At 58.0% G+C, this 23719-nt stretch overlaps 1 protein-coding gene across 4 annotated transcripts in view; it reads right to left on the bottom strand.

Annotated features, from left to right (window-relative positions):
- Positions 1-742: 742 nt before the first annotated feature.
- TLN1 (talin 1) overlaps positions 743-23719 on the bottom strand; it is a 35174-nt gene continuing 12197 nt past the window's right edge. For 3 of the 4 annotated variants that reach the window (XM_040579735.1, XM_040579734.1, XM_040579736.1), the window contains exons 13-58: positions 23392-23572; positions 22608-22721; positions 22179-22287; positions 21466-21674; positions 21241-21339; positions 20988-21038; positions 19060-19227; positions 18495-18789; positions 18226-18392; positions 17777-17905; positions 17337-17450; positions 17013-17126; positions 16718-16852; positions 16455-16583; positions 16244-16346; positions 15960-16168; positions 15745-15864; positions 15383-15580; positions 14927-15066; positions 14742-14835; positions 14502-14591; positions 14200-14322; positions 13874-14017; positions 13378-13539; positions 13149-13289; positions 12714-12895; positions 12229-12361; positions 12012-12113; positions 11718-11888; positions 11405-11554; positions 11185-11286; positions 10942-11061; positions 10497-10643; positions 9394-9560; positions 8950-9133; positions 8575-8700; positions 8150-8266; positions 7885-8070; positions 7660-7767; positions 4649-4754; positions 4382-4506; positions 3994-4119; positions 3796-3858; positions 3368-3550; positions 2579-2704; positions 743-1935 (exon numbers count right to left, since the gene is read on the bottom strand). In XM_040579735.1, coding sequence (XP_040435669.1) covers positions 1804-1935; positions 2579-2704; positions 3368-3550; positions 3796-3858; positions 3994-4119; positions 4382-4506; positions 4649-4754; positions 7660-7767; positions 7885-8070; positions 8150-8266; positions 8575-8700; positions 8950-9133; positions 9394-9560; positions 10497-10643; positions 10942-11061; positions 11185-11286; positions 11405-11554; positions 11718-11888; positions 12012-12113; positions 12229-12361; positions 12714-12895; positions 13149-13289; positions 13378-13539; positions 13874-14017; positions 14200-14322; positions 14502-14591; positions 14742-14835; positions 14927-15066; positions 15383-15580; positions 15745-15864; positions 15960-16168; positions 16244-16346; positions 16455-16583; positions 16718-16852; positions 17013-17126; positions 17337-17450; positions 17777-17905; positions 18226-18392; positions 18495-18789; positions 19060-19227; positions 20988-21038; positions 21241-21339; positions 21466-21674; positions 22179-22287; positions 22608-22721; positions 23392-23572 — 6394 coding nt within the window. In that variant the 3' untranslated portion in view covers positions 743-1803. The remainder of the gene's footprint in view (positions 1936-2578; positions 2705-3367; positions 3551-3795; positions 3859-3993; positions 4120-4381; positions 4507-4648; positions 4755-7659; positions 7768-7884; positions 8071-8149; positions 8267-8574; positions 8701-8949; positions 9134-9393; positions 9561-10496; positions 10644-10941; positions 11062-11184; positions 11287-11404; positions 11555-11717; positions 11889-12011; positions 12114-12228; positions 12362-12713; positions 12896-13148; positions 13290-13377; positions 13540-13873; positions 14018-14199; positions 14323-14501; positions 14592-14741; positions 14836-14926; positions 15067-15382; positions 15581-15744; positions 15865-15959; positions 16169-16243; positions 16347-16454; positions 16584-16717; positions 16853-17012; positions 17127-17336; positions 17451-17776; positions 17906-18225; positions 18393-18494; positions 18790-19059; positions 19228-20987; positions 21039-21240; positions 21340-21465; positions 21675-22178; positions 22288-22607; positions 22722-23391; positions 23573-23719) is intronic. The other variant, XM_040579737.1, reaches the window with a different exon arrangement.

Consider the following 23719-nt stretch of genomic DNA (forward strand, 5'->3'; position numbering starts at 1 on the left):
CCGCACCCCCAGTGACATGCCCGCAAGGTGACAGGGGTCGCAGACTGGGATGCAGTGGGATGCTGCCCTCACCACGATGCTTGTAGCTCATGTTGACAGGTATGGGTCCTGGAGGCAGAGGACACGTCCCCGCTCCACCCTGCAGCATCCCTGCCTGTCCCCCTGCCACTTGGTCCCCCCGAATCCCCACTGAGTGACAGGGTGGGAACAGGTGGGGACACGCTCAGGGCAGCTGCTGCCCGCGCAGGTCAGCCCCAGGGGGCTATTTCGGGGCGTGAGCTCAGCACAGGGAGCCAGGAGGGCTCAAGCCACATTCCCGGACCCACAGCAATCCATGGGCTGCTGCTTTCACACCAGTGGGCCACCAGGTGGTCCCCTACCTGCACCCCTGTAGCACCCTACCCAGGGATATCTTCAGCTGGCAGCAGGAACGTCGCCGGGAGCCCAGCTGCCCCTCTCCTCCCCAAAGCCCCCAGCAACAAACCCCCCAGGCCCCCCTCCCGTGGTGGTGGCCCCCCAGCAGCACCTGCGAGGGATAGCACATGGCTGGCAGCAGGGGTCCAGCCTGCTGGGTGCCTGGGGCTGGACATGCCTCAAATATTTTCCATGCTGTATAAGCACCCTTGCTACACATCCCCCTGCCTCTGCCAGGAGAGCAGGCGTCCGTGTCCCCCCTGCCCATCAGCCCTCCCTTTCTGCTGGGGGGGGGGGGTCGAGCTGATACACAGGTGGCGAGAAAGCAGGAAAACCAGATTTTATTGATGAGCATGTCTTTCCAAGGAGACATTGGCATCCCCTACTCCACTCCAAGCTGGTTTCCTTCAATTTTTAATATGGGATGCTTGAAGTATCAAAATAGTGAGAGAAGCCTCAGCAAGTGCAAAGGGGGAGGGGGATGGGGGTCCCAGAGCCAAGGAGGGGTGGGATGCTGGGCTGCGGGACCCCAGCAAGAGCTGGGTGTTAGTGGGCAGGGCATGAGCTGGGAAGGGGAATAAATGAACTTTGAAAGCTGCAGGCTCAATACTAGAGAAATTGAAAAGTTACAAAAATACTGCAGATCTTGGAAAACAATGCAGGCACTTGGAAAGGAGGAGGAAGGCAGAGCTGGCTGGGGCTGCGGGCAGGGGGAAGGCAAAGAGCAGCTCTGGGGATGAACCCATCACATCCCCCCCATCCTGAGCGGAGGCACTGTGGCTTCCAGTCCTGCTCGAGAGGCCCAGGCTGAGGGGGGGGGGGGGGTGCTCAGTGCCTCCCAGGGCAGCTACGGAGCAAAAGGAAGAGGAGGAGAAGGAAGAAGATTCAGCCAGCAATAAGGCATTGGAGGTAAAAGGCAGCTCCGTGTGACAGCTCAGCAGAAGACCATGCTGCTCCCTGCGCACCACTGCACAGGAGAGGGCAAGCCGCCCGCCTCTTCCCCCTCCTGCACGGAGAAGAGGGAAGAAAGGAGCACGAGTAGGAATAAAGAAGGCACACGGAAAAATCCCCTGTAATGGAGGGCTCTCTGGCCCCGCACCCTGAGGCTGGGGGGTGAGCCCTGAGCCGGTGCAGCACCAGCTCCCACCCCAGCCAGGTCCCTCCGGACGCTCTGGCCGTGCCCTGGGTGCGCGTGGGAAGGTGGGCTGGGCAGCGAAGCGGAGTTGCTGGTGCGGCACCGGCTTGGAGCAGTGGCTGGGTTAGTCCCGGTGCTCTGGGTGCGGTCAGAGCTCTGGTCTAGCCCAGACAGCCCTTCGCTTGAGGCTGATCGTCTTAAATAGGAGCTGGCAGGCGGCAGTCTGTGCGGCGCATAGTGGGAGGGCGTGGGGCTCAGTTCTGCTCCTCGTCCCGCAGCTCTGAGGGCAGGAACTTGTACTGCTGCTGCCGGATCATGGCCAGCTTCTTCCGTGCCTCCTCCAGCTCCCGCTCCTTGCGCAGCATCTCCTCCTGGGCGGCGATGATCTGCCAGTAGAGAGCCCTAGAGTCACAGCTGTCTCTGACAGGGATGGCTGAAGCCTCTGCTGTGGTCAATGCCGACCCCAGAGCCGGGCTCTCTGGCTGCTGCTTCCTCCGCGCCCCCCCCCCCGTCACAGCCACAGCCTCCCTGCACTGGTGTGGCCCCAGGCACGAGGGCTGTTGTCCTTGTGGTGGGACCAGAGTCCTCTGGACACAATGGGGAGCAGCACAGCTCCCGGGGCTCAGCCCCACGGGCCCCGTAGAGGCTCTCAGCTGCGAGCCTGTAGCTGGGGGGCAGCGCTGGGACCAGTGACACCCCATGCCAAGCAGCTCTTACCCCTTACCCAGCACTGTGCCCTTCATACACACGTCATGGACACCGGGATGGTGTGGGCACCGCACCAAGGAGAAGCTAGAGCGTTAACACTCCTGGGAGCGTGCACCATCACCAGCTACACCACTGCTACATGTCGCAGGATGAGGGTGAACACACTGGGTGGGATGGGTGCACCTGCAGCATGTTGTTGATGCTCTCCAAAGACATGCCCCATGCTAATGGGTGGTTGGACGTGCTCCTGAGACAGGCACACACTGGTTGTGGTGGCAGCCAGAGCTGCCCCTGACCCATGAGAACAGCCTCGCTACTCACCTGTGCAATTCCCCCAACCATCTTCTCCTTCACCACCACCGTTTCATCATGGTCCTGGAAAGCAGCTGCCTTCTGCGCTGCCTTCACCAGATTGTCTGAGGCTCTCTTTACTGCATTGCCAGCAGCCTGCAGCGGAGAAGAGGGGGAGTGGAAACGTAAGTCATAACCCCGGGGTACAACTGCTGCCTGGGGTGGTGAACGAACCCCTGCCCCAGGCCAGGCTGGCAGGCAGCCGGGTGTGCGAGGGATTCCTTTACATGGCTTGCTGCCTTGCTGCCCGCTCATGACCATTTCAGGCGCTGCTGCTCCTCTCAGCTGGGCTCTGGCTTCTGTCTGAGCTGTGGGGCAGGGACTGGGGGGTAGCCCTGCTGACCCTCCCCAGCCCTTGGCCCCGAGGGACCAGCGCCGAGACCCCACGTTAACCCCCCAGTGCAAGGACATTAACCCCTCGTGTGCCATGGCCTCTGAGGATTAAGGGTGCTACAAAACATGCCCCCCAAACATTAACTTCTCGAATGCCAGTGATGCAGTGCATGCCTTTCAGGCATTCCTGTGCCAGTTCAACATCGTTGAACGCCACCCAGCTCAGCAGCCCAGCATCACTCACACACCTAGCACACAGAGAGCAGTGAAGTCCAAGCAACCTGGAGCCTGTGCTCCAGTGAGCTCCCTGCTGATGGGACACAGGCAGGGAGCATGATCCCTGGAGAGCACCCATATGCTCACCCCATTCCCACAGACCCCTTGGGCAGGAGGAAGCTGGGGCTGGAGGGGCAGCCTGGGACTCACCTGGAGCCGCTTCATGGCCTCTGAGTCGTGGTCAGCCTTCACCTTGCATGCCACCAGGAGCTGTGCTGTGGAGGCAGCCACTTGCTTGGCAGAAGAGATGAGCTTCTCTTCACTGGCGTGGCCCTGCACCGCTGCATTGGCGGCTTCACACAGGTTGTTGGTGGCAGCAGCCACCATGCGTGCCTGTGGCAAGACAAGCTGTCAGGAGGGGTACAAGAGCCTCCCCTGGGGAGGGTATGCCCTGCCTGGCACCAAGAAGGTTGCAGGACATGGGATGGAGCCAACCCCATCCACACGTGGTGGGAGAGGGAACAAGAAGCATGGCTGCTTCTTCCACCAAGAAGTGCAACGGCAGAACATCCTCATCTTTGCAGTAGGGGCCAAGAGGAGGGTGCCCCCTGTCCCCTGAGCATGACTTTGATACTCACGGCTGAAATGAGTCCCTGGGACCACTGTCCATCATCTACTGCGTTCGCAGGGATGGCGCCCACCTACAAGGAAGAAAAGGAAGAGTGAGGTTCACTGGCCCATGCACCTATTGCCATGGGGCGTGAGGGTTACAAGCAGCCCCAGAAGGGAGAACCTATCACAGTCCTACATTTTTTCTTTCCCTCTTCCAACCCTACCTTTCCTTGGGCCACTAATTCTCGTTGGGCCGCTGAGGCTGCCTTCACCAGGGCACTCGTGGCTGCAGCAATGGATTTGGCAGCTTCCAGGATCTGCTCCTCAAAGTTTAGGCTCTCGTCTGCTTGCTGCAGGCAAAAACAGGGTGTGAGTCCAGGCAGGCGTGTTGGGACAGACAGAGAGGAGCAGGATGATGGCTGCAGGGGGCTGAGGGGGCACATATAAAGCTGGATTATGGGCTGTGGGGTGCAGGAGGGAGCAGGCTGCCCGATGAAAGTCAAGCTGGGGATGTGGAAGGCAGCAGGAACGCAGGAAGAGGGATGAGCTGTCGGATGGGTCTTCACACCTGACTGAAGCACAAGCAGGGAAGCCCCAGCCCAGCCCCACTACCTTGGGCTTGGCTCTTGGTTTCAGCTGCTCCAGTTTCTTGGCTGCAGCCTCAATGGCAGCTGCTGCCCCCAGCAGCTCATTCTCAGCGATGACAGTGGGGTCTTCTGGGTCAACCCACTCTGTCCCTAGAAAACAGGAAACAAGGCATGTTACACCTGTGTGCGGCCTCATTTCTGATTCACCCTACATCTCTCTCAGCTGCTAAACCCTCCACCCTAATCCCAGCCCTTGGTGCTGCCCCTTTCAGCAGGACATACATTTCCTTACCTTTCATGGCCTCAGCTGCCTGGATGAGCTCAGTGACAGAGCTGGCCACTCGCTTGGAATACCCTGCCAGCTGCTGCTTCAGCTCATGAGTGGGCTTCTGCAGGATCTGTGGGGAAGGAGCACATGTAAGCACCTGGAAAAGGGGAGCCTCACAGGTCTGTTCTGGGTGCACTCCCCAAGGAAGGAAGGTGGGATCCCCCAGCTCCCCCTCACATGTGTACACTCAGGCACTGTCTGTGATGCTTTCTTGAGTGACTCTGGCTGGTCTTGTGCCCGAGGAGGGGATGAGCTTCCCCTTAACCCTTCTGCAGCCTCAGCGCAAGCCTTCCTGCACTCGGCGGCTACCGCCTCCAAGACTTTTTCCCCCTCTCAAAGCATTTCAAGCTCCTGAAAGATTTCCCCCTTGCTGTCCCCATTTCAAAGATTCGTCTGCAAACTCAAGCTGGGCAAAGGCAGGGGGCACTCTGGAGCCATGTACCAGCCCAGGAGGGCCGGCCCTGCTGGGACAAGGTAGAAGGCAGAGCCATGAGCGTCCTTCACTGGAGTGGGGGAACAACACATGCACACACCACAGCACACGTGTGCATACACATAGGGTCCATATGCACAAGCAGAGCTCACTGCCGGCCTGACTCGCACCGCACAGGATGCAGCTGCCCCTCAGCTACAGTGGGTGTGAGTATGCACACAAACACATGGCCCTGGGGTCCTGCAGACACACGCAAGTGCCACCCCAGCACTGGGCTGGGCACACAGACACGCCGTGAGCAAGGCTCATGCTGAGGTTAGACACAGCAGGCACCCCAATGTTGCCTTACTCACCGGCTGACAGGAAGGGAGGGAGAAGAGAGAGAAGAAAGCAGTGAATGCCCCAGCCGGGACACAGAGGTATTGGGGATGGGGTGCATGGGGAGGGTAAGGGAAGGTGGGTGCTCTCTGGTGAGGGATGAAGGGCAGCCAAGAGGTGCGAATGAAGGATAAGCGGTCCCAGGTGGGGAGCTGCGCTGCCATCATTAGCTCATTTCAGCATCACAGGGCCAGGTGAGCCAGGGCACCTGGACAAGGCTCCCATGGCCAGAGGAGCCATCTACATCCAGAGCAGCCATGCAGCTGCTATCCTCCTCACACCTTACTTCTCCACACCCTGAACTGCTTCACTGCTTTCCCTGTTTTCAGCCACCAGATCTCTCTGCTTTTGGAGGAAGAGACCCACTGTTACCAAACACCAAGTCCCTGTGCAGGTTCAAATTCCATCCCCTTCCCAGTGAAATATGCAGGCTTTCCTGCTCCTTTGCTGGGAGCCTTGTTTTCCAGCCCCAGTCAAAAAACCCTCTGTCTTGAACCCTAACCATGCTTGTTCACACTTCATGCAAGACACTGGTTCTCATGGGGACCCAGCGTACAGCAATGGACTTGCTGCTGCCAGGGAGTGAGGCAGTACAACACCCACCATGTCCCCTTCCATTCCCCTACATCCTTCCTGCTCACGGCTTTCCAGGAACCTGCTGCCCTCTGATAAATGGGGCCCATGAGCTTCACTCCTGCCTTCACAGACCAGAGGGCTGCAGAGGCTGGGGAAGGTCATGGCTTTATCCTGAACTTCTGTGGAGCCATCACAGCAATGCCACTGGAGCTGCATGTGGCTCAGCGTCCCCAAGCTGAAGACACACAGCAACGGCTGGCTTGCCCTCATAAGCGCATCCAAACTGAATGCCACATGAGTAAGTCTGCTCTCTGCTCTGACAACGTGATCAAAACTGCTAAATGGTGTCTTGTCTGGAGCTGAAGGCACCCTGGGGGCTATGAGCTTACTAAGATGCATCTCCAGAGAACATATCATGCCATGTACCAATGTATGATATTCAAGAGACGCTGCATGGCAGCTGGACGATTTCACCCAAAATACAGCAGAATAGCATGTTCCTGCATGCAGGCTGACTTTGGGTACTGCCACACTAAGTCATTAGCCCAATCATCTGTTAACGACAGGTCAGCCAGATAATTTCTCCTCAGCATGCCAGCTAAAGCATCATCCAGACAGATACTTAGATGTAGAGGACTGAAAACTCACTGCTTCCCTTGGAACTGTATCCCAGTGGTTACCTCCTTCAGATGAAACCACCCTTCGACTTCCCCTATGCCCAGCTTCGATTTCTAGCCACTGATTCTGATTCCTGCCCAGCTCCTCTTTGTGTTGCTAGTGCTGGTTACCTTTTGCCTAAAGGGTCTTTCCCTGCGGGAAACCACTGGCTGAGCTCCAGTGCCCTCTCTCTGGTGAACCTGAACAGACTCTCACCAAGCCCTTCTAACCAGCTTAGTGAAACTCTGCCATGGAGCCGACTTGCTCTCAGTCTTTGTCTTGACCCTGGTTTGAGAGTCCTTGCAGCTCTCAAAGTGCCCTTGATTCCATCTCTGTGATCTTGCCAAGACACAAACAACTGAAAGGACATCACTGGATGCTTTCCACTGCTTTCCACTCCGAATTTGCTTTTGTAAACTATACTTATCTTGTAGGACAGAAAATTAAAGCAGTCCCCTGAAGCCTCTGGGAGTAACTCAAGAGAGGAAGGTCAGCTCAAAAGAGTGCAGTGGGTGCTTGATGTCATCACTTCTGCTATCAAGAGTACTGCCTGTCTCCCATTTTAATGTGAGCTTAACAAGGTCTGTTTTCACACTGCCTGAAATTTTTTTACTCCTCTCACTCTTACTGGAAGCTGCTTTAGTATTTTTCTCCCATGTTGTTGAATTTCCAGCCTCCATCTGTTTATGGCTAGTTAATCTCCATTGTTGTTAGACAAATAACTTTCTTCAGGGCCTGTTTGTCTCTCCAACATCTGCTCCCATGGCAGAGGCTCAGCTGTGTGCTGTGCCAGCACGGGCAGTGAAGAGGGCCGTGCAAAGACCTCAGTGGAAGGAGGTGCAGAGCTCAGAGGACCTCAGGGATTTGGGGAGCGCCCCGGCTACCATGGGCAGCCTCTTCCCACCCTGAGAACTGGAGTGGGGACACTCACCACAAGCACGTGCTCCAGCAACTCCAGGTAGCCATCAGCACACTCCTTGCCAAAGCGCAGGGCCCGCTGCCGCACATCACTGCTCACCTCTGGGTGGTAGGCAGCTTCCTGAAACCCGTAGACAAGGAAATTCACCCACGGGATGATTCACACCCAGCACCATCCCTGCGAGCACAAACAGCCACCCACAAATCCATGCTAGACGCACGTCCCCTGCCCACCCACCTTGCAGGCACGCAGCATATCCGCAATGGCACGGCGGCTCAGGTTGGCTGTGGCGATGACATCCTCCTGCCGACATGAATTGCCAGCAGCCACTGCTTTGGCCGTGGCCATCGTGATGCCTTTCGTCATACGGATGAAGTCCTCAGGGGTGGAGACCTTGGCAGGAGGCACAAGGGAGGAGAAGACCTGCGAGGCAAGAGGTAGTGGTGACACACAGGGCCGCTGGCAAGTGGGACAACAGCCACAGCACCGCAGATGTACTCACTGCCAGTTCTTGGCGTATGTGCTCTATTGTGGCCTCCAGTGCCCGTGTCCCCTTTGTGGCCTCGTCCTCAACAGCTTTCACTGTCTTCAGCAAGGAAGTGACGTTTGTCACCATCACCTTAGAAGGGACAAGAGAGCCATGAAGCCCCATGCAAGCTCTGGACTGCTGCTGGTGCCTGTCCCTCCCTTGCGGTTTGGGTCCAAAATGGCCCCACCCCCATATTCCACTCATATCACCTCATCTTATTCTCCTACCAATGCCTCCTCTGCATGCTGTGACCCACCTTTTATGTGGCCCTTCCTCCCCTCTTGCCCTGACTACCCCCCAGTTGTCCTCCTGCCCCCAGACAGGCAAAGAAGCCCCCCTGCTGCTTCTCCAGCCCCCCTCTGCCCCACCACCTCCTTCCCATCACACCTAACTCAGACCTTGGCAGAGTTCTTCAGCTGGTAGACAGCAGGGTCATCTCCAGCTTTTCCAGCAGCTGCCTTGGTGGCACCGATCAGGTCTCCAAGTGCCTTGGCCACATCCTTCACAGCATTGATCAGGACCACCTGGGGAAAGCAAGACCAAGGCAACAGCTTGGCTATGGTCACACTCAGGCTGGGTGTGGTGTGGCCCAACAGTAAGAAATCTGGGCACCCCACGGCATACAGGGAGCCCAGCTCCATCAGCACCAGCCAAAGTCCAACCAACCCTTAACATGCAGAATACAGCCCAGAGCGCCACACAACAGCTGTAACCCTCAACCCCTTCAAGCAAGCTACAAGCAGCCTCTGTTCACCCTACACACTCCATCTCACCTGAGTCTCTGGGTCTTCAGATCCCAGGCTGGCAGCACCCAGCTTCACCACCTCCGCCAGGCGGGTTATGGTGGACACAGAGGACTGGGCAGCCTGGGCTAGCTTTTCCTGACTGGCCGTGGCATTCTGCACTAACACCTTGGTGTCCTCCACCAGTGCCTTAGCTGTCTTCAAGATGCCCTCCCTGGGGAGAAGAAGAGAGTCAGTGAGGACACAGCCCTCTACATGCACACATGGTCCTCACAGGGTAGAGAGACTCTGGACCGTGCCTTCTGTACACACAAGATGGAGAGGAAGGGAAACAGAGTCAGCATGACCTGAACTTGGCAAGTCTCCCTGGGCTGGTACACAGCTCAAAGACAGGAGACCATGGTCTCCTGGCATTGGACAGAGCCTGACCCTCCACCCCTGGCTGAGCAGAGGCTGGATTAGATGCCTGGGTACCTGTGGTCAGCGAAGGTCTCAGAATTCTCCCGGTTGAGGGTTCCTGCTGTGGCAAACATGATGGTGGTATCCAGGTCAGCAATGATGCCAGAGACAGCACTGGCTGCTGTGATGCAGGCTTGCGTCCCGCGGTTCCCAGCCTGAAGAGCTGCTAGCACATGAGACACCTGTGGGGTATAAGTAGGGTGACCAGGGGAGCAGAGTAGGTTCAGGCCATCCCACCACACACACCTTCTCCGGCACCTCCCAGAACAGAGCCACTCCATACTAAGGAGAGCAACTGGGAATTGTGTGGTCTGGACACCCCTTCTTAGCTTCTGGTTATTTATTTTTACCTTCTCCCTATCCTATTCGGGGGTCCAGAAGATATTGGACTCTGGTAGTTTACAAATTAATAAGGTTTGCAGGATGGGCATCAGACCATCACTCGTTCCTTCTTTAGCTGCTAAACTTCATTTCTGTACTTTGGCAAGCACTCACAGAAGAACAGGTTTTGTGACAGAAAGCAGTCTTGGAAAGGCAGGACCTGCAGGAGGTCCTGAGTATGCAGGCACATGCCAGGCATGATGAACAAGCATTTGTTTTGCTTTTGTGATTTTGCTTACAAGCACTGCTGCTCTACCTCTATCAACTAGAGTTTTTAAGCTGCGTTTTCACCCGTTAGTCAGAAGTGTACTCTTAAGACCGACTGTCCACTGTGCCAGCAAAAGGTGAGGGGGAGATCAATCACCCAGCATGAGCTGCAAGCTTGGCTGGAGACACAGCAAACGCTACGCCCACCACTGCAAGACTTGATTTGGAGAGCCCCAGGCTGCCACCAGTGTGTAGATCTGTCTCCCCCGGCAAGCCATCATCGGGACATCAGCAGGCAGCACCTGGACATCACACTTGGCCATCACAGCACCTGCTGCTGTTAGGGTGCCTGGAGGAGGATCCACCCTCCACCCTTTCAGCTGCGCAAGGCGAGTGTGGTTGAGAGAGCTAGCAGAGCCCAACACAAGCAGGGGAGAACCTAGTATCATGGCTCCAAGGGCAGGTACATGGCACAATCCAGCATCCCATTCACCTTGCCACACCGTCACCCCTCTCTGTGGACAACTTACCTTCTCAGAAACCTTGCGCGCACTCTCTATCAGCTCCTTCTTGGTGTAGGCATCGCTGGGGCTGCACTGCAGGGCTCCAGCCTTGGTGACCAGGGCAGCACAGCCGTGACCCAGCTCCTGCACCCGACGCTTGATGTGGGAGCCAATCTGGAGAGGAACACATGCATGAGAGAGCCAGCAGGGAACTAAGCCCCACATCCACAACACCCACTGGTGAACACCAGCCACCCCCACCCAGCTACTCTCTCCCAGTCTTTCCACTCAGACAGGGAAAAAAGGAAACACGGCTTTGCACCACATTTCCACACCGTGTTGCAGGTAAGGTGTGAATGCTTCCTGCCCCCAGTTCCGATGGGAAGTTTGAATGTCCCTGTCCTCTGCTCTCACACCCCAGCAGACCCTGCTCTGCCTCACGGCATGCTCCAGCACTCCCCCATGCTTGCACCTCCTCGTTCTCAGCAGTGAGGGCAGCTGGCTTGGCCTCTTGCGCCAGCTGCCCATAGTCGTTGGTGAGCTGGTTGGCCAGTATGCCCAGTTCATCCGGGTTGGTGGTGGATTTGGTGACCTGCCAATGGAAGAAGAGCAGGAGTTGGAGCAGCCCTACACTGGGACAGACAAGCACAGAGGGTGACCACCTGCCTCGGTGGCAGGCAGTGCTTTCTGCAGTGGCAGGCTTGATTGCACCCACCATCTCCTGAACAGTCACTGCGATGGCCTTGGCTGTCTTCACCATCGTGGTCTGGTAGTCCACAAAGGTCCCCTCTGGCTCGCCCATCGGCCCCTCATCCAGCTGCAAGAGACCATCAGGAAGCTCTGGCTCCAGCTCCAGCCGAAAGACCTTTTAGGGTTTGACCTTGACTCCTCTCCCACCCCCAGCCCTCACCAGGTCCTCTCCACACTCCCCTCACCTGGTTGATGGCCTGGGTGATGGAGTCCACCATACCCCCCACAACACCGGCAGCACTGGCTGCCTCATTCAGGGTTGTGGTCAGGTCCTCCACTGCTTCCTTCATCATCTGCACGGCCTCCTCCAGGGCCTCCTGAGTGTGGGCAGCTTGCTGCAAGGATGAACCAGAGTGACGGAAGGCAGGCTGTGGCTCCCCTCCTAACAGGGATGCTGCACACTTATCCCAGATTTCCATGTCTGGCACATGCATGTGCACCATGCAGCACCCACGCACAAAGGGGAGCACACCACTGACATGTGTCCCTCCGGCTCACCTTGGGGTTCCCACCAGCCTCCTTGGCTGTGTACAGCATCTGTAAAGCGGACTCGGCCAGTGTTTTGGTCTGGTCCAGGAGGTTCATCTGCTGCTGGTGGTTGGGTGTTTTGGAGGCAGCACCGACAGCTGCCATAATAAGCGGCTCAAAGTACTGAGCCATCTGGGACACCTAGGGAAGAACATCATCAGCACCAGCAGCTTCCATTCCCAGCTGCCTTGTGCCTCTCCTCTCACCATAAGCTTCTCCACACACAGTGAGCGCCTTGTCAGCAGCTCCCCATCCCCATGTTACCTTGTGCCCCAGCTGTGAGGCCTCGGCCCGTGCTGCGCTGGCTACAGGCTCAATCAGGTTGCTGATCTCCTGGACAGCTGTGATCATCTGGTTGTGCAAAGCCTGTTGCAACGAGAAGGTGTTGCATGAGGCTGCAGCAGGGCTGGAGTCACTGCATGCAGCTGGAGGGAAGGACACCTGTCCCTGTTAGGCTTGCAGCAGCACATCCCTGACCCACCTCCTGGGAGATATCTTCTCGGGGGGCCAGCTGCTGGCTGATGGCAGCAAGGGAAGCCTGGTCCACCTCCCGCATGCATCTGTTCAGGACCTCAATGGCCTCGTCACATTCCCGCTGTCCTGGAGCTTTGTCCCTGTGTGAAGATGGATCAGCCCAGCGCTGGCAAGTGCCATGCCATCCTTTCACCCTCACCCTCACCTGGTGCCAGTGAGGGACAGGAGCCATCTTCCTGGGCTTTGGGACCAACCCAGCATCATAGAGCCCAGGCACACTGGCATGCATTCCCATCAACCCATGCCAGGGCTGGGGCAGCAGCTCTTGCACAGGACAAGAGGGACGGCACCTTCCATCCCATCCCTTGCCTCCCCTCACCGGCAGCAGCCAAGGACATGATGAGCCGAAACGCGCCCAGGGATGCTTGCTCATAGCAAGGGTACCTGCCAGCAGGGCCAGGGCCACAGTCAAGTTGGCAGGACTCTCCTCACCTCATGTTGGTGATCAGCTTCTTGATGGAGTCCGAGACAGTGCGAGAGTGGCCAGCCAGCACTGACCACTGTGGTGGGTCCTTGGGGTTGACAGCCAGAGAGCGGGCAGTCTGGATGAGGCCAGCAGAGCTCTCCAGCATGGTCTTGGCTGAAGAGACAATGGGCTCCATGGCTCTGCGCCCCTGCACAGGGAGACGATGGGCAGGTGAGGTGAGGGACTGTGCACGGGAAATTACTCCCTCTCCTGTGACCCTCACTCTGGAGCAGCCCCTTGAAGCCCAAGGCTTGCTACCATAACCCCATCGCAACCCCACAAGGCACTAGCCCCACAATGGGACTCTATGCCAAGCTCAGGCAGTGGCACAGCTCCTCCCCACCCTGCAGCAGCCCCTGTCAGAGCTGGGCCACATCCCCCCTGCCTCTGCAGCATCCCACCTCCGGGCTGATCTGGGCAGGAACGGTGGCAAACTCTGGGTTGGAGGCGAAGGCCGTCAGGTTATCCACAGCCTCTATGAGAGGGGCGGTGGCAGCACGGCACCGCTCCCGGTTCTCCTCGTTGAATTCACCATCCAGGGCCTGATGTGGAGAGACCAGAGCAGTTATCCAACCCCCGTCATGCCCCAAATCCCATCCCTACCACTGTGCCCCAGCAGGCACACCGCACCTTGATGGTTTTCACCAGGTTAGCTGTGCTGTTGGCCACCTCCTTGGCTGACTGGACAAACTGGCGCTTGGCCACAGGGTTGGCGGTGCGGGAGGAGGCCAGGCGGCAAGTGTTGCACAGGGCTGAGGTGTGTTTCGCTACAATGGTGGCTGCTGACAGCACCTGCAGGGAACAGCAGGGTAAGGCAGGATCCACGCTGACTCCCCACCCCTGCAGCTCTCCCTTCCCACCAACCCCACATGAGGCACCAGTGACCACAGCAGTCCCTCCTGGGACCCAAAAAGAATCACCAAAGTCCTGCATGCCCATAGAGCCCCCCATCTGGACTGTCACCATTGCACCAAAGCTGCAAACCGGTTCCTAGTACAGCTGATGGGGCCTGATGAGATACTAGCCATAATCTTGGCCAGCTCGTGGGATGCTGGTCTTCCAACTAGCTTCACACTCCCCTTTGAGCAACAAGATGCCTGTAACAGTGCCCCTACCTCACACTCACCTGGGACTGGGTGCAGGCAGGGTCCACCAAGTTCTGGCAGGCCATCTGGATGGCTTGGTTAGCTCTGGCAAACTGAGTGGGGTCTACCAAGCCCTGCTGTCCAGCCTGGCTGTTGGGGTCTGACACCCCCACAAGGTAGGCAGCCTAGGAGCACAAGAGAGGCAGTGAGAGTCTGCGCACAGTGGTGAGGCTCAGACCAGGCACAGGCTGTGGAGGAGGCTGGCAGCGCTGTCCCACACAGCCAGGCTTGGAGGGGCAGGGGAGGGGTGCATACAGCACCTATGCACCAGGAGTGATGCTCAGAGCTGGGGCTGAGCGCATCTCACCTGGGCAGCTGCCTCCGTCAGCCCGCAGAGGGCTTTAGAGGCGGCACTGATGGAGTCACCGAACTCAGGCAGTTTGCTGTTCTTGGCATTCTGGGAGATGCCAGCCATGGACTCGCCCAGCACCTGCAGGACATACCACGCACTTGTTAGGAAGATCACTTCCCACTCAGGCAGTGCTCCCAGGCTCAGAGCTCACTGTGTGTCATCAGCAGGGGAGGAACCACCTTTCCCTTTGCTCCTACATCCTTCCCAAACCCTCCCTCTGTCCTTCCCCAAACCTCTCCTGCCAGCTCAGGACTCACCTTGGAGTTCTCCATGACACTGTCAAGGCAATTGAAGTAGGACATGTCGTTGACCGTCTGGGTGGGGTTCTCCAACAGCTCCTTCACAGTCTGCAGGGACACAGGTGTCATATCCAGGCAAAGGGTCTGTGCCCTCCACTTGCACCTCCTCTTTGCTCCCTCCTGCCCCTCGCCATGAGGTGCAGCTCCCCATTCCCCACCACCTCAGCCTCTCCACTGCCTCAAGATGGGGCTTCTCACCTCCAGCTCCCGCAGGGCATTGTCACACTCCTTCTGGCCTGGCGCCTGCTGGGTGCACATGGTGATCAGCTGGTTAATGCTGTCAGTCACAGCCCTGCAGGGGACAAGGGAGAAAGAACCACGGCTCAGCGCCAGCCCTGCAACGTGGCCCCACTGCTACAGCAATCTCACAGCGTTCCTCATACCGTGCTGCTGCTGCCAGCTGATTCTTGAGGTTGGGAGCTGCAGGGTCAGCAGAGAGCGCCTTTGCAGCCAGCAGCAGCTTGCTGGAGGACATGGAGATGCTCTTCAAGTTCGACACCACCTGTGCCTGGTCTTCCTTACTCTGCAAGAAACCAAGAAGAGTTACCTGCAGCAGATTTCCAAGCTCCACACCCACCCTGGGTCTTCTCCAGTGGTTTTCAGGCTGAACCAGTTCCTTTCATCCAACTCACCTGCCAACAGCAAGGATATGGTGGCAACTCTTGCTGAACTAACCCAAGCCACCTTCTCCCTGCTGCTGTGGTTTTGCACAGCTCCAGGCCCCCATCTCACCAGCTGCACTGGTCACAGCCACCCTAACCACCGCTGCCAAGCCACCTTCTCAGGCATCCCAAACCTCTCACAATACCCAGGATCGCCCAACGGGCATCTGCTCTCACCGGGGACTGGCTGGCCATCTCCACTCCTGCTTGCAGGAACTCATTGAAGTCCTGCCCAAATTTGCCGGAGGACTTGGCCAGGTCTTGAGGGGTGCCACGCGATGCCTGCACCAGCTCGTTCGCAGACTGGTTGAGCCCTGCGGCTGCCTGGTTCAGCTGGCTCTGTGCCTCCTGGAAGCTCTTGGTGCTGGGAGGGAACTGGAGGCAGGGAGAGGGGTTAGATGAGGCAGTGAGGAGGATAGGGATGAAGGATGAAGGTCTAGCACATGCTTGTGATATGCTACAGAGGAAGCCAGTGCAGACTGACTGGCTTGCACCCCTAGAAGGCTTCCCCCTCCCCCTCCCACCCCAGCTCAGCTCACCGAATCTGCAAGCAGCCTCTTGCTGGACTCTCCCACCATGCGGATGGCAGCATCCACGTCTCGCTGCCCCGGCAGGCAGTTGACACAGCGGCTCAGGGCCTGCGACACTGCCTTGGCCACCTGCAGAGAAGCAAAGAGCTGTCACCATCCCCCAAGCCAACCTCGTGCCCTTCCCGCAGGCAGGCAGGTCACACCGAGGTACCCATTCTCCCCACCTGGGCCAGGCGCTGCTGGCTCTCTGGGTCACCAGGCTTGGCCACCGCTTTCCGCGCCTCCTCGATGAGGTTGTTGGCTTTATCCATGACGTCGCTAGCGCACTCCAGCATGGCGCTCTGTGCCTGTGGGTCAGGGGTGGTGGCCGCCACACCGCGGGCAGCCTGGCTGAGCGAGCGCAGGGCCTGGGCCACCTCCCGGGCAGCAATCCCTGTGGGGGATGGAGAGGTCAGCGGCTGCCAGCATGGCCCCCTCCCCACTCCCAGCCATGGCACGGAGGCGATACCTGTGTAGTTCTCATTGCCCTGGGCTACCTCTCCTAGGAGATGTGCGATGGCAGAGCTGACTGCTTTCGTGCTGTTCCCTAGGTCCTGGGCACACTTCTCCATCTGCGGTGGGATGAATGGGGACATGCTGGTGGGCTGCACTTCCTGGCAGCTCCCTTGCCCCAGCAGCCACGCTGCATTACCCTGTGCCACCCTTCCCCACACACTCACTGTCTCTCCTGGCAAAGGCTTGAGCTTGCCATCGCGGGCGGCTGCCTTGGCTTCCTGCAAGTCCCTCTCCAGGCTCTGTACCAGACCCAGTGCTGAGTCTATCTCAAGAGGTCCACATGCCTCCTGAGCCTGTGATGGGAAAGAAGGGAAGGTGAGTGGGGTGACCTCTGAGCCCACCCTGCTGTAGCAGAGACCATGACCTGTTACCAGGCTATCCCCACTGTTCCCTCCTGCTCTAACAGCTGGGGTCCAATCCCTCTCACCTTCTGAGCGGCTGTGCGGAGCTCAGCCAGAGCTGCAGCCAAGTTCTTGGCACACTGGCTGAGCTGCATCGCGGAAGCTTGGTCTGTGATGGTAGGGACAGTGGCCTTAGCTGCAGCTACCATCTTCCCACCAGGCTGCCAGGCCAAAAGAAAAAACAGTGAGAAGGGGATGAACACGTAACATCTCTCCGCTGCCCATGTGCAGCAAGTTTCCCAGTATCTTAGTAGGACCACGCACAGCAGGAAGGTTGTTAATGCCAGAGCTCGTATGGGAGACTCTGGGCAGCACACGTACCTGCAGGAAGTTCTGGCTGGCAGCAATGAGAGCCAGCTGGGCACTGGGGCTGTCCGGCTGTGACTGGCTTCCTCGCACGCCCTGCACCAGCATCGGGATCTGCTCTGCCACCACCTGCCAGAGAGGAGGGTCACTGGAAAGGCTCAGCCAGGAGATGTACCTAATCCAGGATTAGTGGCTGAAAGATCAGCTCCTGGGGGAGCTGCATGAGGACCCCAAGGTCCTGCCTGCCCACTGTCACTAAGCATGAAGCCCCATGGGCTGATGGGAGAAGGGATGGGGGAGGCAGCACAGGAGATGCCAGGATCAGGCCTGGGCCCTTACCTTGCAGCTCTGCACCAGTTGTTGCTGTGCAGCAGGGTTCTTGTTGGAGGAGGCAGCGTGCTGCGCAGCGGCGATGGTCTGGGTGGCAGAGGCTGCAGCTTGTTTGGCTGCATGCTAGCAGAGGGAGGCACGGGTTAGCACTGGCAGCAGGGCAGCCTGCCACACACCGGCACCCAGCTCCCCCTAAACTTCTCCTGTGCCTCCACCTGTGACACCAGAGCATTCCCAGCACCCTCAGTGCTCAGTGTCCCAAAGCAACATGGTGGACACAAGGAAAGGGAAGAGAGCAGTGGGGAGGTCCCTGCAGGATGCAACACAGACACTATACATGGAAAGGACTTTATCCCTCCAGGAAGTGCATGGATGAGGGGGCTCCTGGTCAGGTCTTGCTCACTGACCATGCTTGCTTGTCCTCCATGGCCCCTTTCCCAGTGTCTCACCTCCAGCTTGTGCACAAGCTTCTTCTTGATGGCATTCTGGGCTGCTGCGTTGGTCGCCATGCGGAGCCCCTCTGCTGCCTCACGCAGCCGCTGCTGCTGCTCCTCACTGTCTGGGTGGGCTGCGGCTCCCTGGAGAAAGCAGGAAACCCATTCAAAGCTTACAGGGACCACAGGGTCCCTTGTCTTCCTGACACAGCAGCTGTGCTCTTCCTGACACAGCTCAGCTGCTTACAAAGTTGGGGAGATGCCCAAAGCCTCTCGGGGAAAGCTCAGCAGCAGAAGAGCTCCAGGAAAAGCCTCACTCCACCACACCTGGCTTGGTGCAGGACCTTGCTCTGGGAACTGCTCCCCCACCTAGGGGCTGCTTGTCCCCCTCCTTGCACTGAGCCAACCGTGTCAGGCAAGGCTGGAGGCCAAAGCCAGTGTCTATCCTCCCCCATGCCACTGACCTTTGCAGCCTCCACCATCTTGGCAGTGGCATCAGCCAGGATCTTGGCTGCGCTCAGCAGCTTGCGCGAGTTCTCCAGGTCTGTCTCTCCCTCTGCATCAGCTTTGATGGCATTGACGAGGTCAGAGGTGGCCTGGGCCAGAATACGAGCCTGACGCACCATTTCCCCTGGGACAGAAAGGAAGGGTGGCCCATTAGCAAGTCCCATGGGCTTCCTGATTATCTCCCCATCCACCAGGTTCTACCCCAGGTGACATAAGCTGCTCTCACCAGCATCGCCCATGGAGCTGAAGATGTTCTCAGTGACATTGAGGATGGTGTCGGTGGCCTGGTCGTAGCGCCCAATGGGCTGCCCACCCAAGGCGTGCTGCTTGATGTGCTGCAGCAGGTCGTTCAGGGCCTGGGTGACGGCTGTGGCTGCCACCCCCACCTGCTTCAGGAGCTGGTCATCATTGGTGGCTGCTTTGGAGGCTTCCACACAGCCCTCCGCCGACTTGGCCACCAACTTGCCAGCCTCGATTAGCTGCTCCTGGCAGACTGGGGAGCTGATTGTAGGAGCCACTACCTGGAGGGGAAGAGAAAGCACGGTGGGCTTCTAGCAGGACCTGTACAGGGACAGCTGTCTGCAGTTTCTGCTGCTCCGAAGATAATATTCAGTGCTTGGGCACAGTGGCATGGACCCTAGCCTGAGGCAGCCCACGCTTCTGGTGCCAGACCCCTGATCTCCCACCGGAGGACACGTGGTCCTGGCACACCTACGACCCCACCATGGAGCTGCCACCAGCCAGGTGATGCTTGCAGCCATGCTGAGGCAAGGGTTAACCTTGCTGCTTACCTTGGTGCAGGCCACCAGCTGGGAAGTGGAGAGGGCACACTGGGTGGCAGCAGCGATCACCTGCGTCTGCAGTGCAGCATCCTCCGTTTTCTGAGCCACGTTCTTGGCTTTGAGCACCAGTGCAGCGGCAGCGCTGGCCACCGCCTTTGCCAGATGCATGAGCATGTCCTGGGGAGGACACAGAGGGTCAGTTTGTGGAGGCACAACAGCAGGAGCACCGGCAGCCACCAGAAGGGCTCTCATGAAATATTCAGTGGGGAAACATGAGCTCTCGGGGCCTTTCATCCACTCTGTCCCAACACCAGAAGCACTGAACACCTGGAGTGGCTGGCAACACCTTGACCCCATGTCTACTGTGTGCCTCAGCCAGTGGTGAGGCTGTAACCTGCCCTTGAGCTGCAGCCTGCAGCACGGCACCACCACAAACACCATCCAAAGTAGCTTGGGCAACACTCACCATCACCCCAACACCCATGACCTGCTCTCTGCCCACTCTCCAGGCAACAACCTGTGCCAAGTCCCTGATTGTAATACAGCAACAACCTTCTGCAAGGCACTGCCAGCACTGCTTGGCAAATGGCAAAACAATGATGGACTGCGCCGTGAAAATGGCAGGCACAAGCTGGCTGCAGTACAGCCACACCAGGGTAGCTGCCTGTCCACAGGCTCACCCTACCAGCAAGAGGCAACTGGGGATGCTGCCCACACTGGTCACCTGTACTGCAGGCATACCAGCTGTTTTCTAGCTCATTAGCAACCGACTAAGTCTCTGCTATCATTCCCAGGGCTAAGGGAGACGTATGACCCAGCAGCCAGCCTCCTCTCCCCAGGGGTGGCAGGGAAGGCATTGGGCCACCTTGGCAGCATGTAACAGGCAGCAACCAGCCCATGGCAAACTGCTTTCCTGCAGGGCATCAGGCAGAAAAGCACATTGCAGCCTTCAGGATTAGCTCCCATGGCACACTGCTGGTGAAAACTGACAGCACCAGTACTAGACAGCAAACACTTGGGGCAGAGACCTTGGTATGCAGGGCAGCACTCTCTGCCTGCTGCGCCTGCAGTCCTCCTGCCATGTGTGTGCTCACAGCAAGCAGCCCCACACCCCATGACAGCTAAGCCTCTGGCCACCAAGCCAGAAGTATCACAGCATCCCCTCACCCCCTGCAAGCCAAAACTACTCCTGCTGCAATCCGCCACCTTTCCAGACAGGAAGAGAGACCGCAGAGCACATGCACCCAGCTCCAAAGTCCCCAGACCACCGCATCCAAGCCCAAATGAGGGAAGCAGATACACTCGGGTCTGGCAGCTGCAAGGCAGAGCATCCCACTGCATGTGTGCAAATCATCTTCCAGGTTCTAAGGCTGCCCCTTGGGGCTGCCCTGTCCTGGCACTGCCACCCGGCTAAGCATGGCTTCCTGTCCTGGTGCTAGCTTTTCTACTCCCCTTGGCTATCTGTCAAGGCTTTTCTGCTCGTGTTGAGGCTCTGTGGCTGCCACAAACAGAAAATCCTTTCCAGAGTCTGTTTTGTCTATACTACAGCTGGATCCTCCCTGCAGCATGGTGTACTCTCTCCCTTGTGCTGGAAGGAACAGTTGTGGGAAAGTAAGCCAGCTAGAGTCAGCTCAGCCAAAACAAACCACCCCGCCAGGCTCCAGCTGCTCTGGGTATCTGATGGGAGCAGGCAAACAACTCCCATTGGCAAGGAGTGGCAGGCAGGAGCTGACAGCTACAAGGATGGACTCCCAGGGCAGCACCTGCCCAAGCAGTGACCCGAGTGCATGGACTTCTGAGAGCCAACCACCAGAAAAGCAGATTTTTACAAGAGCCCTTCTCCAAAGAGTTCAGCTGATAGTCCCCAGAGGAGCACCCCGCACAGTGGAGGGGGCAGGGTCCACCAGGCCATCCATGCCTACAGCCCCCCCTTTTACCGTCTTTGGGTCAGAGGCAGGTAGGATCCAAGCACGCCGGCTTTCTGGGATCTACATGGGAATCCACAAGATAAGATGCGTTACATCACAGCGGCTCTAGGGACAGAGGTGGGCAATGGCCTGTCCCCTCCCTCAGCAAAGTCACTGCTGGGCACCAGCCACACTTCAGTCTGGAGCCCCTCCTGCCATGTCCTGTGCAAAGGCTGATAGTTTTAGGGAGTGGGTGTCCCTGGTTGCCACCGAGTGTGCTCACCTGGAACCGGGGGTCGGTGTCACTCTCCCCAATCTGCTGCAGCAGCTCCCCACTGGTCTGGCCCACAAGGCCAGCAGCCTGCAGGAGATTCTGGCGGGGCTGCAAGGAACAAGGTAAAATCAACAGCAGGCTCATGAGCCAGCCCTGAAACCTCATCACCTGATACCACCTGAACCACCCTCGGCTTCCACCCTCCTCAGCCCCACAGCCCCTCTGGCCCCCCACCTCAGCGCTGGCAGGCTGTGCTGTTTTCAGCAGGTCTGACACTGCGCTCGCCAGGTTCTTGGCTGCCTGCAGAAGCTGCCGCCCGTTCCCTCCCTCATCCTCCATCAGTGCGGCCAGCAGCTTCACGCCCTTGGACATCTCCGTCAGGTTGGAAGAGATGGTGGTGACGGCACAGCCCACAGCAGTGTAGTCCGTGTCCGCTGGATCCCCTGCACAGGGAGAAGATGAGTCACGATGAGACACACTTCAAGTGATGCTCCAAGAGTATCCCTGTGCCCGTCACTGATATGGTTCTCGTTCCTGGGAGCCTGGGGAAAGACTCTCTGGCTCCTAAGCCTGGAAGGTTGTCACATCAAGTGAGTTTGGGCAGGAGGGCCTGAGGAAAGAGAGCTGCACTGTGTCATGGCTGTGCCTGGAGCTATGGCAGGGGACTGGACAACATGCTCCTGGTCCAGAGGATGGCTGGTCAGCCAAGGACTGGGAGGAAAGGTCTGGGCTGGATACAGGCAGGGATCTAAAGGCAGGGTGAGCCCATGGGGGCACGGCCAGCTCTACAGGCATGTTAGCAGCAGCCGGGGTTGATTTAGCTCTAGCTGGGGCAGGCTGGCTCCTTCAGTCTTTTAATGGAGGGCAGGAGCCATGACCGTCAGCCAGACAAGAGACCAAGCCTTCCCCAGAGATGGGGCACCCCTCTTCTCCAACCCTTCATATACCTGCAGTGAGGTTGACCACTGAGGCTGTGCCAGCAGTGATAGCATCCACTTGGGAGTGGATCTCATGCTTCGACTCATCCATCTTGTTTTTGCGCCAAGCTTTGGATGCCTGAAATGGGGAGAACAGAGTCAGGAGATGGTGGTGGAGGTAGTGTGTAGCTGCATCCATGCTCACACAGAGAGATGCAAGGAAGAAGAGACAAAAAGGGAAGGAAGAGCTGTGACCACCCAAAACTCCCCAGCCCAACCTGACCGCGCAAGTCCCCACCACTCCTGCCCCCAGAGTCAGATACAACCCCACTCTTTGCAGGCAGATCTTCCCAAGAGCTGCTGACAGCTCTCCTAGGAAAGAGGCCAGCCTCACCCAGCCCAGCCAACAACCTCCAACAAGGTCCCCCCCTCAGCATCCTGCCTTCAGCCAGCACTCACAGCATCCTGCCCAAGGGGCGGCAAGGTCTCGAAGTCGTCCAGTGTGGCCTGGGCTGCATGCACAGCCTGCATGCTGGAGTTGATGGTGCCAGTCAGGGCTTGCTGGGCTGAAGTCTGCAACACAGAGACAGATTGAGGTACAAGGGAGGCTCAAAATCTAGGCTTAAATATGTGGTTCACATGCCCCTCTGCAACGTGGTGTAATGTGACAGTGCTCTAGGTAGGCGTCTCCACAAAGGGGGTGCACCTAGCAAAAAGGGGATCTTCCTCTCTGCCCCTCCCACTAGGAAATGGTCCATCCCACCATGGGTACAAGTAAGATCTCGCGGTTAACCAGCTCTCAGGGAGTGGGGAGCAGTGCAGTGGGACCCCACAATGCTTTTACAGCAAGCCCCGTAGCAGGCTAAGTGAGGCCAAAGAAAACAGCTTCCTTGTGACCTTTTCCAAGCACTTCTCCAGCTGCAGAGAACATGGAGGGCACCAAAGCCAGGCAGAGGGCTCTGCTGCAAAACACAGCACTGGTGGGGCTGGCCAGACACTGCAGCCTGGGGCAGCTTAACCTGAAGGAGAGGCTGTGGCCACCAGCCAGGGGAAAATGCCAGGGCGTCGCTCAAGTTTGCAGAGCAGGAGTGGGAGGACACCAGCTCAGCCAGCCAGCAGCACAGAGGCCCTGCTCCTCACAGCAAGCCAACACCGGGCCATGGATGCAGATGGATGGGTCTAAATGAGCCCGATGGGCACCTTTCGGAGTTTGCGTGCTATGGTGGGCACAGGGAGTGCTTACCAGAGGAGGCATGTGCCCTCGGTGCATCTGGCCACTGGTGATTTGCAGTTGAGGCTGTGGCATCGTGCCCACCTGGAAGTTTTCTGGCCCTCCAGCTCCGGTTCGCATGATGGCTGGCAGGGCCACTGAGCCCAGCTCTGCCTTGCCTACACGGTTGAATTGCTGCTGCAAGACAGTCGACCTGAAACAGGGAGAAATACCAGGTCAAGGGACGCCCACAGCCCCAGCAAGAGGCTCTGCACGAGTGCCAGTAGCACTTCCTCCAGACGCGCTGTGTTGCGAACTTGGCTGGAGCCCACTTTCCTTTCAAATTCCACTTGGCAGCTAA

Source organism: Falco naumanni, chromosome Z, assembly GCF_017639655.2.
Source record: "Falco naumanni isolate bFalNau1 chromosome Z, bFalNau1.pat, whole genome shotgun sequence".
Classification (NCBI taxonomy): Eukaryota; Metazoa; Chordata; class Aves; order Falconiformes; family Falconidae; genus Falco; species Falco naumanni.